Here is a 17,513-nt window from a genome sequence, read left to right on the forward strand (position 1 = left end):
GATAGTGGTGGGCAGGAGCCCAGCCCTGGGATGACAGAGCTCTGCTCCCTCCACCCAGCCATGGAGGTTTGAGGCAGCACAGCGTAAGAGCTGCTGCACGGAGGCAGCTTGGATTTTACACGACTGTGTGCGCAGGTGGTTTCATCTACAGAAACCTCAGCTGCTTCCATCTGCCTCTGCCAAGACAGCTTTGTGCCAAAAGGCTGACAAAATGAATCAGAGCCCTGAATATGCCTTCTGGTCTAATTTCAAGAATTTATTCCAGTGAGTGGGTCTTACATTTAAACTCAGTTGCTTAAATTACAAAATCATGCTGCAGGAGAGAGTGTGAGCCAAAAAGCAATCTGAGACCATACCATACCAAAAATTTTCCCTCCAGGACAAAAACACAAAGCCCCAAGGAGCATACAAGAAGCAAAGGATGCTGTGAGAGTGCTGCCTATCCCCAAGGAAGACACACCAGAGGGGGAGGCTGTGCTCTGCTTCTCCACCTCCACGTCTTACACCTTTTTGGGAGGGGGATCACAGAGATGCTCTGAGAGTTCAAGTAGAGGTAGTGAGTTGGGGCAGGGTTTGGTGGGAGGTACAAAGGAGCCTTTTCTTTTTGTGAGAGAGCAGAAGGTTCCACTGGAATTTCACCAGGAGCCATGGAGCCAGATGTTGTGGTTCCCAGCACAGAGCAGAGCGGCAGAGCTCAGCCCTGCCCATGAGCTGTGCCATGGCTAAAGCTCCAGCTGCAGCTGAAACCTTCCCCTCAGCCCACAGCCCTGCAGATTCAGATCCAGATTCAGATGGTTTGTGCCATCCTGATCTGCTGCACAATCAGAGACAAGAAATAGGGCTTCTTCAAACATGAGGCACCAACCAAGATCTGACAATCTTGATGCTATTGCCAGATATGATCGCGTGCATTGCCACCTATCTCCTGACATCTGACATGTGCACTGTGCAACCACAGACTGGCAGGACAGCCTGTACCACCATTTGTCCCTGCTGCCTGTTGGGTCTGTAACCAGCACACAGCAGCCTGCAGATCAACACAGGTGCTCAAGCTCCATTTTTGGTTTTGCCAGATTACAGTGCAGAAATCACATCAGACAGATGGTGCACTGCTAAAGGACAGACCTGGGCACCCATGGTTAGCTCTGATATTCCTTCATGTCTGGTTTAAATTCCTTTAACTTACCCTTAGCTTTTGCAAAGCACATCCCAGGTGTATGTGGCCAGTGTGTCATTATGATAACACCCCTCCAAGTACAGATTTCGCTGCCTAGCAGCCAATGCAATGCCTGTGTTCGTTTCATAAATTTGCACACGTTAGTCAAATGACATTTCTTACAAGCACAGATCCCAACTTGTGTGCTATGGCATCTGGTTACAAGTGACAAATCAAATATTATTCTTTCCCAGATTATTTCATTTCCCTAAAAGGACTTCTACTTTTCTGCAGTTGCCAGTTTTAACTCAGATCACTCCAGGTGCAACTCTGCTCCCACAGAAGTGAAAGAAAACCCTGCCACCAACTTAAAGCAATCTGAAGCCTGCCCCTGTAAACATCCTCCATACAGTTTTTGAAATTACTGCATTGTGAAAAATTTCTTCCAGATGCTGAGAAATGTATTGAGCAAAGCCACCCTGAGGGTGTTGGGGGTGTGTCAGCTGTGGCTCTCAGCCCACTCACGAGGAGGAGAGGGTTTGAGCTCTCCTGGCTCACATTCTTCAGGCCCCCACAAACACATCAAGCTCAAAGCAGAAACCTGACCCTGGAGTACTGAGATTTCCCCAGCCATCACAGACTCTTTCTAAGGCTCCCAGGGGCTGTCAATGATTCTGATGATTTTTAAAAGCAACAAGTGCTTCCAGGACCAGTCTTCCCCTCTAAAAGGTATACTGCATTTGGGATTAAGGAAAATTTGAAAGGGTGAGCACTGAAAAGACAAACTGATTTAATTCAGATTAAAACTTCCACCACAGTTGATTAAATGTCAGCACAGCAGATCACCATGGGGTTTGAAGACAGGAGATAGCCTGTCAGAAGGAAATAGTTCTTTCATTTTGTGATTCCCACAGTCCATTCACATTATTGCTTTTTATTTGAAACACTGAAGACAGACAACCTGACATCCTGCATGGAGACATTTAATAAACAAGAAAGAAATGAGTTACACTGGAGCTGCCAGGACATGTGAAGCCTCTCTGTGATGGTAAGGTTGTTTCTCATACAAGGCACATTGGCACTTCAGTAGCATCACAATGAGTAAAGGCTTCTCTTACGATCAATGGCAGTCACAGATTCTTTCCACCAAATTTCCAGTGTCAGTCAGTATGTGAGTTCTGGAGGCTCAAAGAAAAATTAAAATAATTGAGTTTGCACATCCTTTATTAGGAAACTGCAAGTAGTTATTGCTCTTACTGAGATGACTGCTGCACAAAACAGAAGTGGAGTTTGCACAAGACCAGAGCAGCAACACTCAGGCCTTCAGTGTTTGAACTCTTCACGGCCCAGGCTAAGTAAGAGCTGAGACTGCACCAGTCAAGCTCCAGTCCGGTCTAGAAGGCTACATTTCTCTTAGCTGGCTGCCAGCCTTACATGGAGCAAATGCTGCCATATGCAAGCCATTCAGTTTGATACACTGATAGCACCTCAGTCTGAGAGAGAAGCACAATGGTGCATGAGAAGGAGAAAGAAAAGGAAACGGAATCAAGGTGTGAATAAATAAACAGCGCACCCTCCTTTTGTTTTGTTTTTTTTTCTTTTTTTTTTTCAGAAGCCTTTGTACACTATCTCCCCACTCTTCATATGGTGAAGGGACTGAAGACCTCAGAATTGAAGTAAAATCTTGGTCCTTTAGTTGCATGATCAGAGTTTCCAGGCATTCTTCATCATAATGATAAAATAGACATCTGTGTCTATTGAAGCACTGACTCCTGCATAATAGTTCATAAATTCCTCTGCTGTGACCTGACACAGAAGAATTTGAAAAAGAAAAATTAACCTTTAATTCCATAATGCTAGAGTAAGTCTAAATCACCCACTGAGAACAACTCTAAATGAAGAACAGAAAGAACAAAGACACTGAAGATTTGCATCAGTTTACTTCTAGAAATAAGAGCCTTTGTTCTCCAGGAGCATTTGAAGGGAAACATGCAGAGTTAAATTAGCCTAACCAGGAACCAGTGTTAAAATCAGTGCTGACCAAGAAGACAAATGTTTTAATGCCTCTTTTTCCAGGAATATTATCATCTATTTTTTTTTCATTATTATTATTATTATTATTAATAGAAGTTGATGGGGTTTCTAGTGCAACCCAGAGACAGCTAGGAGCTCTATATCCACTCACAAGAGAAAATATCATTGCTCTGAACATCACTCACTGAAAGAAGCAAGCATTTTTTCAAATACCTAAGAGTTTTTAATATCTTTTGTGGGTATTTTTAATGGTTTTTAAAATGACCTTTAAAAAATCAGATTAGCAGATAAAAACAGTGCATGTCTCTTCTGGTGCCTTAACTCTTGAACCATATAGGTTATTCTGTAAATAAATGTCACATAGAAAAATATTTGCTCCTACTGTGTTTTGCATTTGAGAGCTAAGTAAAATGTGACAGCAGGGGGAAGTGAATAGCCCTGCCTGTCCTCCCATCAGGAACTGATGGCAAACTTTGCTGACCATGCTTGTTTGAGAGGCCCCAGTCCTCCCATCAGGCACAGATGACAAACTGCTGACCATTCATGTTTGAGAGGCATCCAGCAAGATCACAATGAAGACCTTTCTAGCAGATGCTTAGTCTTGAAACATTTCTGCTAAAAACATTTTTGGTCTTCAGCTCACACCAGCATCACCAGTGACCTCTAATTCATGTACAGGAAAAGTCACAGCCAGTTCTCAAAAGAAAATTTAATCAAGTGGGCTAATGCTGGAATTGCTGAAAAAAAGGTAGGTGCTCAGAGTAATTGTTCTATAAGCTCAAACACTGCAGCATTTGTAAGGCACTGAACTTGTCAAGGACCATTTTGAGTACTTGTTTTATTTGCTCACGTCTGACCTCAGCACAAAAAGCAGGAACATTTTGCTTGAGGTTTATGAGATCTCATATCTCTTATGAGATTGCTGCAGAGAAGAAAGGGAACAACTCACACAATTGATATGTCTGAGGATGACACAACAGAAGAAGGGATGACATTCAGCTCTATCAAGTGCAAAGCCATGCCCAAGGGAAATAAAACCTATCACCTCATCTGCCTGTTGGAAACAAAGCAAGTGGAAGATTTGGGTGCAGTAGTCAGCCGCTAGGCAGGAAGGAGCCACCAGTGTAGTGCAGCCTTGAAAACACAAATGCAGCCTCAAGAATGCAAAGTGTTAAAGACATTCCACAAATCACTGATGAAATCTTATCTACTTTGTTACTATAAACAGCTCAGACTGAGAATATCATGAGCAGTGGAGATCCACAGTTGCTCTGAGTTGGTCAGATATGTGCAAGTTCAAACCAAAAAAGTTTGCAGACACATAAGAGGGAGAAACAAAGCATGCTTGGCTCAGAGACAGCAAAGCAGAGGCGTAAGTTAGTCACAGAGGGTGAACAGGCTTTCCACCTACACAAAAGGGCTGAGGTGGAGTGCAGGAAGGACTCCCAGCCCTGCCACAGCTAGGGGCTCCTCAGGGCTCACAGCAGGTATCAGACACACACAGACACACACAGACACACACACAGAGACATACACATATAGACATACAGACACAGACACACAGACACAGACACACAGAGGCACACACAAACACACACAAAACCACAGACACACACAGAGGCACACAGGCACACAGACACACACAGACACATACACACACACAGACACACACACACACGCACACAGACACACCCTACTTCCTCCATCTCTGCAGATAAATCTGTGTCGATTGTGAAGTGATTTCCAAGTCAAGTGTCTCAGTAATTAAACACACTTGAGATGATCTAATCTATTTCACTAGATTGTATGGGGCTTTGTGTGGAGGTGTCTTGCCTATGGCAGCAGGGTTGGAATTAGATGATCTTTAAGGTCTCTTCCAGCCCAAACCATTCTGTAATACAATAGTAGGCACCTGTTTCAAACTGGATCAAGGTATTTGTTCTTCTCACAAGTGAAGAGTGCACATTACGTAAATCTTGAAAATCAGCAATGGTGTATCTTAGTCTGAAGATACACATGAAGTAACCTATAACCTAAAGTTTATATAACCTGTAAGGTTATATGTGTAAGGTATTAAAGAGCATTAAGTGTACAAGCCTGGAAATGCAATCATATGTCTATCCTTGCCCCTCCTGCAGAGCCCCTTTGCCTCCAAATGTGTGAGCAGGATTCATCAACAGCCCTACACAGAGATTATGCATCCACATTACTGGATACAGTCCCATAAATCTGATGCAAATGCATGTTTGGTACTTCAACCACTCCTACATTTAATAATTTAAGTCAAATTGTGATTTCACGCTTTGACATTAAGTGTTTTGCTTACCTTCCCATCTTTGTCATAGGGTGTATCAAAATTATCTAGAAATGCCCTAAAAACCTGATCTTCGGTCCAGTCTCCATTTTGGTATTTGGGGTGATGCTTTGCATTATACACCCCCCTTAAGTCTTCAATTGTGATGACACCATCTCCAGTCTTATCTAACTTCTTAAATGCCTGCATGACGATCTCTTTTCTTGCACTTGACATGGGAGGCTGTAAAGAAAAATTAACATAATCATTTTATTTCTCGCAACTACTTGCCCAGTTCCAAATTCAAGTAACTGCTGTTTTTCACAGTAAACCTATTTCGAGGCCCTTGAGACAGCAAACTGCTGACAGCCTGCTGAGCACTGTCCATGTGCTGGGAAGGGCAATGTAGGACAAAAAAAGCAGTGTGATCAAGAGTGTTTAGTATCTATCAACGTGATAGTAAATGGATTCTAAGAGAGAAAATGCTACTTGCAACAATTTTCTGTTCTACTGATTTTAAATATTTCTGACAAGAAATCACTAATTACTCCAAGAAGTGTTAGTTTTCTTTCTTCATTTTTTTAAACTTCAGCAGAGCAAAGATTATCCAATCAAAACCATTCACATTGTGGTTGATTAGAGAAAGCCACCACTGGATTAGTTTGTGCTAAAAGGAGATATGTCATAAAATGATGGACCAATAAGTGAAATTAATATGCTGAAGCACACAAGTACCCAGACTGCAATATGAAAGATTAGGTACCTAAATCAAGGCATTGATTCATTAAAACAAAACAAAACTAAACAACCACTTATTTGTAACTCTTCTGTTCTATTTGTGAGGAGCCTCATGTCTTCCCAATAAATTGCAGAGATATGTTGGCTTCTGAGCTCTCTCGCCCACAGAGGTGTTGTTTATCGTGATTTTCCCCTGAAGTATATTTAGATGGAAATAGAATATACAGACTTCTAAAGAATTACTGCCTTTTAAAACAGAGATGTAGATCTCGTAAATTAATAAGGTGAACAACAGTGCAGTGTTTTCTGCTCAGCTAATGACAATTCTAGGCTTTTTTTTTTTAATTTAATGCAGTAATAACACCATATGCCAGACTTACTCTCAGTGTAATAAGAAATTCCTCAAAATCAATGGTTCCACTGCCATCCTTATCAAATATCCGGAAAATCTGTTCTGCTTCTTCCTTGTCTATCATCATAGAATAATCATTTAATCCTTTCATAAACTCTTTGAAATTGAGGGTCCTGCTGTTGTCATCATCCATAACCCGAAATACTCTGTGGAAAACATGCAGTTTGAGGAAAATGCATAGGAAAACTTGCAGAAGGCTGCAGTGGTTTAGCACAGTGCTAGAGCTCAGAAATCAATTACTGACATAACATTTCCCCCTTGTACAGACTTCTAAGTTATAAAACAAAAGAAGAAGGGAGAAAAAACCAACAAAAAATTAACCCAACAGAAATTCCACACACTTGTTGAAAGCAGAGATTACTTAGGTTGGGTGCCTGATTGTTGTGCAGCTGAAATTAAAGGAGATGAAGGTTGCCTTAACTGAAGGAGACTTCAGATTCATTATACATTGTGATTTACAAAAGTTGGGCACATAGATGAACTTCCAGCCGGTCACCTAGGATCACCCTGTGGTCTGATGGGCAAGGTTCAGGCTGTGGTTCATATCCCCTTTCTGAGGGGTGGGCTGACCCACACCCTCAGGTTCACTGCAGAAGGAGTCTGGAGAGACATGCTGATGCATGAGACAGCTGATAGACTGTCATACACAAGGGAGTAACAGGCCAAAGTAAAGGAAGTACAAAATCCTCAGTGCTGAGCTACTAATTGGAGAAAAAACCAAAGAGACATGTTTTATGTTCTCCCTCTGTTCCTGCCAGGGGTTGTTTTTGTACTCCTTCCTCTGAGGGATTCGCTGTTTTTAGTCCCTCAACACGTGAGCAGGTGAGTCCTATGTCCCAAAACACAGGAGCCCCAAGCCCAGGCTCTGTAGGTTGTGGCATTTGAACTGCAATCAGGTTTTGATCCCTGCTTAGCCTGTAGGCCTCTTGCAGCTGTAACTATTAAACTGAGTAATGGATTTGACTTCTTAAACTCACCTGCCAAGTCCTTTGATGCCTGCAGATCCCCTCACTAAGCATTGCAGACGAAGTCTTTCAATGGGGTCAGTGGTTTTGGACAAATTTCTTCTGGCCTGGATTGCCATCTCTTGGTCATGTCTTGCTGTGCCTGCCATCTGGAAGAACAGAACATTCATATGGCGTGGAGTCATATACATGAAACAGACTGCTGAAACTCGCTTTATATGATGGGTTTGAAACATCCCAGATCTCTCACTTGCAAGATGCTGTCAACTCTCTCGGAGGACTTGTTTTGACCTTTTCATCACTTTCCTTATATCCTTCTTTGACAAGGGGAAACTGCCTATGTGAATCATCAACCCTGGAAGGAGACCTCAAACAACTACTCTATGTTTAACCCAGATGCAACTCTGAAAGTGTGGGTAAGAATTTGCTGCTTACAGTGTAAAATCCCAGTGAAAACTGGTGGGAGAACCCAGGAGAGCAGTGAGCCTTCTGAGCCTGGACAGGCTTGCAGTCAGCGAATCCTACTTATCCGGAGCCAGGAGATGCCATGGCATGTCTGAGCAATAGTAATCACCCCAAGACCTGACCTCACATGCAGACAACAGCTGGTGTCATTTTAATACAGCTGGGGTACAAATGCAATTTATGGATACAAATGCAGCATCCCAGAATTTCAGGTCGCTTCCAACAACACATAAGCATTCCAGCTTCCCTCAGAGGAGGACGGTGGAATAAAAAGTGAGAAAACAGGCTGTGGACTTGCAACACTGCAATAGCCCCACCAAGAGCAGCACCCATGGTCTGGACAAGGATGGCAGGGGTTATTTACACCTAGCGCTAAAAGCACCAGGGCTGTCCGTGCCCATACCAACACTCTGGAGACACATCAAATTCTGGTCCCTGGGCACAGTGCTCTCTGTCTGTCACAGTTTAACACTGGCCCAGCAATTAAACCAAGTAACAGATGCTCTCTATTAATACCCCTACCTGATAAAGAAAGGAGAGAGAATAAGGGAGAGAGACTTATAGGTTGGAAACTAAACTACACAACTTTAATGAAACACTAATGATAAAAAGGAAAAAAAATTACTAAATATATACAAATACACATGAAAAGTGATACCATGTTCCCCCCCCTCCTCCCCCAGTAAATCTCACATCACCACCAAGGCTGTGGGGCAGTCCTGGGAAAGTCCAGGCTGGACTCCTGGGGTTAGCAGCAGTCAGGAGCTGGAGGCAGGAACACACAGACTCAGATTGGTATGGACCAGGACCACAGAGAGAGGAATGGATGAAATCCTCCCAGGATCCAAAAGGAAACAGGGGCAGGTCAAGAAGGGCAAAATGAAGGGCTGAGCAAAGAAGGTGGAAGAAGGAGAAGCAGGAAGGGGTCTCACCCTCATGATCCCTCAAATTTATACTGCGTGTTACATATATGGGATAGAATACTCTGGTCAATTTTGGTCATTTATCTTGTCCCTTCCTTCCAAAAGGAGGGTTGCAGGTGTGATCTCTTTCCTACTTTTCTCTTCAGGGAGCATAAGATGTTCCTCAGAAGTGAACAGTGTCCTTGGTTCTGCATACCATTCTCTAGCTGTAGCTATAAACATAGAGTGTTATCAGTCCTAGAAGCAGAAACAGGCTGAGGAACTTGCTGTTAATTTCAGCAAGTACAGGTACTTATGAGAGACTTAGCTGAAAGCAAAATTTCAAGACAGAAAATTAGCTTTATCCTGGCCCAAACCAGGACACTGGCCTGAATGCTGGGTCTTCAGATCATGAAGGCCCCCAAAGTATCTTCCATCCTTTAAAGCACCACAAGACCAGGACACAGTGTGTGAGAGGTGGGCTGGGCTGAGTTACAGCAAAGCCCAGGCTCTGAGGACACTCAGTGCTCTGCTGAGGGTACTCAGGGATGGGGTGATGAAGAAGATGGGCAGCTCTGTGAGGAGGCATTGGCAGAGCATGTTGTACTTGCTCTCACTATCATTACACATGTAGCAATATGAACTGAAACAGTTGCAGAAAACTAAGAAGCATAGAATTAAACTCTTTCCTTCTAACTACTCCACTCCAGTCTACAGAGCACTGGCTACAGCAGCTGGTACCATTGTGTGTGTTGCCTTTTGCAGACCCTTCAGACAACACCATCTGGGCACTGAAAAACAGAAAGATGAAATGGTTTTGTTTCCCCAAAATGGTGTCAGTAGCAGCATATTGCAGAAGCCCAGCACGATAATTTCAGCTTCTGCTTCATCTGGAATGAGCAAAGCTTTTCTGGGAACTCATTAATGAGTGACCAGAAAGACCTTAAAGCTATGTGAGATCAGCAGTCAAAAATGTTTTCTGCAAAGAGTGATCTGTCCTTAAGGGAAGATATTCAGCTGTCAAGAATACAAAATACAGTGATGTTACATAAACACAGTGCAAACCACATTTACATTATAGAATTACGTACTATTGCTTTTTTAGATACATAATGTAAATGTACCTATGTAGAGAGTGCATAACTCATCCATAGCACTGCGCAGTATGTCTCTATACCATGTTGTGTATTTATACTGACCTATAAATGCTATGCAAACACAACCTGAGACCAGTGGAAACATAATTTGCCTCCACCGTATGCTGCAAAACTCTCCAGGAATGAATACTGTGCAAAGCAGGAGCTCTTGGGTTCAGTGGAGGTATTTCCAGTGTACTGGAAATATATGCATCAAATCATCATTGCAGTGAGATTCATGAATTGAGGCTAGGGAGATATCATCTGATATGGTATCTATTATGATCTCCTGTACCTCAATAATAGCCACTAAAACTGGCCAATAGTGAATTATCCCTAAAGTAACTACACAGTTTGCTTCTACATTGGGAACCATTTCCATCTGAGAACTCACCATCTTTGGGCTAAGTTACCCCATTACTGTATAATTTTCGTCTTAAAATACAGTTTTTGTATACAGTGTGAATTTCTCCCATCTGTAGATGCTGCTTTCCTTTCATTTATTAGATGAAAGTATAATTTGTGTTTGTACAGAAAATTCTTTATAGCCCTGTTTAATCCCTCTTTGGCTAAGTAAAAAGACAGAGCTTAGGACTGTTAGCTACAAAATTAGTTTCTTGATATTAAATAATTCTGCTTTTCTTCCTGAAGTTTTCAGGTTTTTTTTTCCAGTATTGCTTCTCAGCTGTAACACTAATAATTTCATTTATGTCACAGAGATAATGTTATTTTTTTTCCCCATGCGTCAAGGTTAAAAACACAGTAAGAACAGTAAATATTTCTCTTGGTCTTTGGTAATCTGCATTCTCTAACATGTTCAACAAAATTGTCAACACCACAGTTTTATATAAAACTGAGTAATTAAAGTCTGCTCATAAAGAGATTTCACTTAAATGAGCATTACACTAAATTCTCTTAAACATGACCTGCTTCCTGCAGCACACAGCAGTACACATTTGAGAATCCTTTCTATATATTCAACAAATACAGAAAACCAGCTAAGTACAAACCTTCCTACACATGAGCCTCATCCACAATAACATGTCTGTCACTTTCCTGTTTCAGTTGGCTGCTTGTTTAGGCAAGACTTAAACCCTTCCCAGGATGTTAAAACACTATACTGTACTGCCAGAAAACATCTGTGAGAAAACAGATTCTGAATGAGCACAGTCATGGAGGCATCAGAGTGATTCACTTCCTTTCATTTTGCTTTTGCTCCTTTTTGGTTAATGTGATTTAGAGATATACTCAGGATTTGCTGAATATAACTGTTCTCTGTGTACCTGACCAAGTTTTTATGTATTAATAATCATTTGTAAAACAAGAAAAGAACATAACTATAATTTTGCATGGTTTCAATCCTTACATCTATTCCAGGAACATCAGATGTCTCCTACTGTGAAATGAAAAAAAGGCTGGTAAATTTAACTCTGAACACTAGAGTCGTGTTTTGTCTACAGTCTGAGCTATGAGCAATTCCAGTACCTCACATTCTCAGAATTGTTTGTTTCTATGGACAATGTTTTGTTGTCCAGCCTAAACAAAAATGATTGCATTTCTTCTTAACAAATACAAAACCTGAAATTTTGGGTTGGGTCTTTCCAGTAAAACCTTAGGCAACCAGACCCCTTTGCATTCTTTTAAGGCTGATGCTTTAATCTAAGCTGTGTTACTGCTCAGCACCATTTGTTTGTGCATAATCTTTCAGATAAACTCAAGACCTTTCTGTAAAAATTCTCAAAAACATCCTGGTGTGACTGACAGAAACCCACATCAGGCTCTGCATTACTCTAGGCCCCTGGAAGTGCCTGTACTGGAACAATCATCAAAACACTGCCCTAAAAAATCTGGCATCCCAACTCTACTGACCCCCCTTGTAGCAGCCTGAAGCCCACCCTCTGCATCTTCACCATCCCCAGAATCATCTGGCTCCCATCTTCTGGTAGGCGCAAGAGCATTACTGCTCTTGGCATTCTGAACACACACACACACACACACACACACACACAAACACGCACACATATATATATTGTTTTTTTCAAAATAGATCTATAATTTTATATATGTATTTTAAAAAAAAATACTCTTGGGTGAGCTGTAAGCTCAACTGATCAGAGAAGCTCACTGTGATCTACGAAACAAGAGAGAAGAAAATACTTTACCTGGACTGCTATCTTACACCTGAGCGTTCCACTAAGGATTTTGGAGGTGCTGGGGGGCTGGGACAGTGATGTGCCCCACCTGATTCCACACTCCTGGGCTCTCACTGGGCTCAGGAACCAAGCAGAGGGGGTGCAAGGCCTTAGCAAGCTTCCTTATCCACCTCGTTTGACTTGTTTACACCAAGCTGCCTTACCCGCCCCCTTTTTTGGGAGGCCTGGAGTTTACCCCATGGTCTCCAAGGTGACACTGGTGGCTGCGGCTGGCCCAACCTGCAATTACACTGCTTCCCTGGGCGATTGCCACCGAGTTGTAAGCGTCCTTTCATTTAATCTCTTTTTAAACCAATGCCTTCCTGTCCCCTCAGCGCACAGGGGCTGCATGGGGGTAGGAGACACCTCCAGCTGGTCCTGGGGACGTCTGCAGGTTTGCAGCACCACCCTGCCAGCACTGGCCGTGGCTTTATCTTGATAACCTGCTTCTCTGCCCTGTGGTTGACAGGGTTGAAAAAACTTGCTGGCTTCATCCTTTACTCAAAACACGTCAGGAGACTCTTAAGTCAAAGCCTGCTGATTGCCTTTCACACACACGCACACACGCACGCACAAAAAAACCTCCAGAAAACACAACAAGTTGCCAGCCTGTTTTTTTTCCTGCTGATTAATCACCGCTTTGAAGATCTGCTGATGGTGAGAATCTCTGGGGAGACGCTGTGATTGTATTTATCTGCAGCAAGAAGAAAACTGAAAAGGCTAAACATCCTTGAGCAAAAATCACCCTGTCTAGACACAGCTATTAACAATACTGCCTGCAGAAGGTCACAAACATTATCAGTGACATAGTGTAACTCTTGGGTAAGGAACTGGTGTACTGATGGAGTCCTTAGGGGTAAAAAACAAGCCTGTGTTATGCTCCCTGGCAGCATCAAGCTCCACACACAGGGTCAGGGCTGATGGCAAGTTGGTACAAGAGCAGGTGGGAAATGGAGAGAGAGAGAGACGGGTTCTGCCCACGGATAAAACACTGAGCAGTAATGAATATGTGCTTCAGTTTCTGACTAGAGCAGAAAATAATTTTAGGCAATTACTAGAGCAATAACTTTTTCATCCTGACTGGCAGCTTATCTTCCATCGGTCGGTACTTCCTGGAACTAAGCTGTAGGTTATGCAAGACTCTGTGTATGTTTTGTATCTCCTATCTGGCCCCTGATTGCACATTAATACACAAGCAGGAAACAATACTTATTTAATCATTTGGTGATTCAAAACTACCATCTCTGTGAGGTTCCAGTCAGGCTTTGCCTAAACAATAATTGGCAACTGGAAGCACTACCCCACCCCCCAGCACCCTAACCCCCCAGCAACTGGCATACAATAGGTGGGGGGGGAGAGGGGAAGGGGGAAAGAAATGTTGCCTGGAGCTCTACATAGGGCTAGCCTATGTTGTAACCTCAGGCCACAGAATCCTGCAGGTGGTGATTTTTCTCTAACAAGTGGGATGAAGGATGTATTGGCTCAAGAAGTCTGAAAGCTTGCAAAGAGGCAGCTATAGGAGAGAAAAGAGAGAAGTCATAAAGTTTGAGAAAAAACAGCTCCTTGACAGACCCAGGCTGGATACTGTTAACTGGGAGAGAAAATTAGGGGAAAAGAACCTACCCTGTTAATTCTGTTGATGCAGCAGATGGCAAACTACAACTGAAACGACCACTGGAGGAAACCTTAGCAGCTGTGGCACAGCAAGACATGGAAACCACAGAAGGAAGAAAGAGTCTAGCCCTTTACCCTTCTAGGATGGGACCATTCCCAGCCCCATGCTACTTCTCTGCCATGAGACCAATGGGACACTTCTGGATCCTTGAGTGGTGACTTTCCTCCCCTTTCTCTCTCATTCTCTCACTCTCTCCCTCTATGTTTGGGTGATGCTTTATTTTCCCATTCTTTCTTTCTCTTTTCTCTATCCATAGGATTAGGCTAACAACTATAGTTTTAATGCCTACTAGTTCTGACTGTGTTCAATAAAATTGTGTAGTTGCATCCAATACTGTGTTATTTTTACTTTGTTCATTTGGGATCTGTCATAAATTGAGATCACAATAGATCATAATCCAATTAAAATTTTATTTATTATAGCAAGTAGAATATGAGCAAAAGCAGCGCCGGACGGCAGGGGAGTCTGTGCTCCGCCAACTGCCGCACTAAGCAGTTCAAACAGTTCCTTTTTTATACACCTTTATTTCCGTGTTCATGAAGTAGTAGAGGTACTCTGCGCATGCTTGAGTTGTTGTTGGGGGTTCGTTTTCTACCTCCTGGTGGTCGTTGAGGCCGAAGTAAAAAGTCTTCCTCCCTTATCTCATAGTTGACCCCTCATTCATATGTCCTTATATGGGGTTGTCTGTCATGTATCTGTCGGTTCCTGGAACGTCTGGCGGCTATCTTAGCTTTGCAGAAGCAGAATAGTAACTGCTTTAGCTTGCATAAGCAATTTCCTGTCTTTTAGCAGTTGTAACTATTATAGCTTGCAGAAGAGATTTCATGTCTGTAGCTATTTTAGCTTGCGTAAGCGATTTCATGTCTTTTAGTAGTTTTAACCCTTACACTTAACATAATTCTTAATAAACAATACCCTAATTCATAATTCCTCACAGATCCAACAAAAATCTCCATGTTTCCAGCCTTTGGAACATGACAATCCCCCTGTCTGCTATCTTTATTCTGTAGATCAATCTCCATGGGCCAGTTGGGAATGCAGAAGAGACAAGGGGCTCTGCACTGGAGTGGGGCTGTGGGCACAGTCCCTGCTGCCAGCACGTGATACAGAGACACTGGCACTGGAGAATAAATTTTCTCTCAGCAGCAACTTGGTCCTTGAAATTCAGCATCCCACCTGAGTATGGCTATTCTTCAGGTGCACAGTTTGCATTGACTTTCAGAGGGGTGGGTGCAGAGCTGAACAGCAAGGACAGGGTCTTGAAAGCAAAAGAATATGTTAAATAAATAGAAAATTCTACCTCAACATGAAGAAAAACTTATTTACTGTGGGAGTGACAGGGCAGTGGCACAGGCTGCTCAGCGGGGCTGTGAAGTCACTGTCTCTGTTTTCTTTCAAGAACCATCTGGATATGTTTCTGTTTGACCTGCCCTAGGTGATCTTTCTTCAGCAGGAGGGTTGGACTCGATGATCTCCAGAGGTTACTTCAAATCCCTAACATAGTACAATTCTATGATTCTGTGAAATTAACATCAGCTGCTTTCTATTGCCTTTCCTGCCCTCTGCCAGCAAGCCCAGGCCTGCACTTACATGCAGATGTTCAGTCTGCCTTTAGCAGCGTCCTCTGAAAAATGGACTGTGCCATGTCTCAGCTGGTTAATGAGTTGTAATTCTGAACAGCTATTAACGTACTTTCAGGTATCTCGGATTACATCAGCCTGTGATTAAGTCTGTTTGATTGCACCTGCCCTTTCACTGTGAACAATGCTACAAGCTGAGCTCTGTAAATTAAGAATTTATTGGAGAATGAGATTTCATCAGTACTCTGGAATTTTTCCTCCTTGTTTTCTAACCAGCTCCAAATACACACCAGTTTGATTTTTGGTTTTGTTCATTCTGAACAGCTTGAGCAGTCTGTCTGGTTTGTGGTTCAGCACTGGACTAAACCTAGTAAGAAAAAGAGAATCTATGAGATCTAACATGATCTATATAGTCATGACAGAGGATGTTATTTGTCAGTTTCACTCCACAAAGCATTCAGATTTCTTGTTGAATTTATGTAGGAGGGAAGGCATAAGAGATGCACAACATCTTGAAGAGAACAGAGAAGTCACTGTGTATTTTGCCATAGTTGTGATGTGCTATCATTGTCTGCCTGTGACCATCACTGTCAAGGAGTTCTCTGGCACTGAAAAGTGCAGGTATGAACATGCCTGCTCACATTTGGCAGGGGAATCAGACCGATATTTAAGTTGCACTACAAATAAATGATTAGCTTAAAAAAAACCCACCAAATCACAACAACAACAACAAAACAATAAAAAAGCAAAAAAACCCTACCCCAGCCAACCAAACATAAAAAACCCCAAACCACCAAGCATGAATCAACAGAACATTTGTTGTAGAGTGTCTCTGTCTCAACACTGTACACCAAAAAAAAGACTAATTTTACAGGATAAACTTTTGGGTTGTTTCCTGCCATTAAAATCAAGAACGTTTCACATACACCAAAAAAGAAACCCCCACAGTAAGTAGTATTTTCAAGGGAAAAGCATTTCCATTTTAAACCAGGATATGATCCACTTTAATCTTCCAATTCTAATTAAATGCTCTTACATTTTATCCAAACTGGAAAAAAACTTAATGTCATCTTTAAAAAAAAAAAATATTCTCTCACATTTTTAAAAAAATACTGATGGGCTTCTGCCAGCCTCAGTGACCCAATGCAATGAAGGTCTGACACACATGAGAAACTTCTGTGCTCACCCTACTCTCTCTCTTTCCTGCAGTGATGAAACCAGTTAAATGGACCCAGCATTCAATGGACCAAATACCTTTTGAGGCATAAAAGCTGTGCTGAATCACTGCAGGAAGGAGGAGGTACAGAAGAACATAAAAGCAGTCGGTAGCTTTGCTTCAACAGGAACCAGAACCATCCATCCTCAGTGAGGAGGGAGAAGGGAGCTAAAATCAAGGAAAAGATTTCTGTTAGCTCTGTTAGCTCGGAGAGGCCTCCCTAAAGACTATCATGACAAATGGGTGGAACAGGTTGGGGAAAGAACAGCTACATGCCTAGAGGGGAAGTCTTGGTCATATTTTGATGTCCAAAACCCCTGAAATATGGATGCTTATGTGTATATGGAATCACATAGGCACAATTTGAAAGGAGGGAAGGTGCCAAGGAAGCAGCATAGGTAGCTGTACAGGAGTGGGCAGAAGCTCCTTCTTCTGGCGTGTGGGCAAATCTGGGATGATTGGCTGCAGCAGTGGCTGAAGGCTGCAGGGAAGAGAAGCTCTGTTCATTGCCACTGGGAGATGCTTTGTTTATGAGCCCATGAAGCTTGACTGTAGCTGTTAATCCAGTCTGCCTGATACCATTTCCAAAAGAAGCATAAATAGGATGTAGTTTTTGTTCTCTGGAGATTCTTCTCCAAATAAGCAGGGACTGTCTTGGTTCCTGTCTCCAGAAACTTGCTGGGGCCATGTGAGTCACATGCTTTTCCCTACCAGGGGACATTCAATAAGGCAGCACAATTCAGCACAGC

General features: G+C 42.5%; 1 protein-coding gene across 6 annotated transcripts; it reads right to left on the reverse strand.

The window, feature by feature from the left end:
• Positions 1-2,123: 2,123 nt before the first annotated feature.
• Positions 2,124-12,501, reverse strand: CAPSL (calcyphosine like). 6 transcript variants are annotated; one of them, XM_071730809.1, is made up of 6 exons: positions 12,264-12,501; positions 7,611-7,747; positions 6,602-6,779; positions 5,517-5,726; positions 4,140-4,244; positions 2,124-2,962 (listed from the first exon to the last, which is right to left on the reverse strand). In XM_071730809.1, exons 2-6 carry the CDS (start codon positions 7,745-7,747, stop codon positions 2,861-2,863), a joined length of 732 nt encoding a protein of 243 aa, XP_071586910.1. In that variant the 5' UTR covers positions 12,264-12,501; the 3' UTR covers positions 2,124-2,860. The 6 variants fall into 6 exon arrangements, with proteins under 6 accessions (XP_071586910.1, XP_071586912.1, XP_071586911.1 ...); XM_071730811.1 differs by having other exon boundaries at positions 2,124-2,334; positions 12,264-12,498; XM_071730810.1 differs by having other exon boundaries at positions 2,124-2,341; positions 12,264-12,498.
• Positions 12,502-17,513: the final 5,012 nt, after the last annotated feature.

The sequence above is a fragment of the Heliangelus exortis genome, chromosome Z (assembly GCF_036169615.1).
Source record: "Heliangelus exortis chromosome Z, bHelExo1.hap1, whole genome shotgun sequence".
Classification (NCBI taxonomy): domain Eukaryota; kingdom Metazoa; phylum Chordata; class Aves; order Apodiformes; family Trochilidae; genus Heliangelus; species Heliangelus exortis.

Bases quoted from the DNA above. Each gene is read 5' to 3' on its own strand.
- CAPSL (XM_071730809.1), bottom strand. From the start codon at position 7,747: ATGGCAGGCACAGCAAGACATGACCAAGAGATGGCAATCCAGGCCAGA. The intron at 5,727-6,601 runs GTAAGTCTGGCA...TTTTCTTTACAG, and splicing joins AATTTCTTATTACACTGAGA to CCTCCCATGTCAAGTGCAAG. The intron at 4,245-5,516 runs GTAAGCAAAACA...TGTTTCCAACAG, and splicing joins CCTATGACAAAGATGGGAAG to GCAGATGAGGTGATAGGTTT.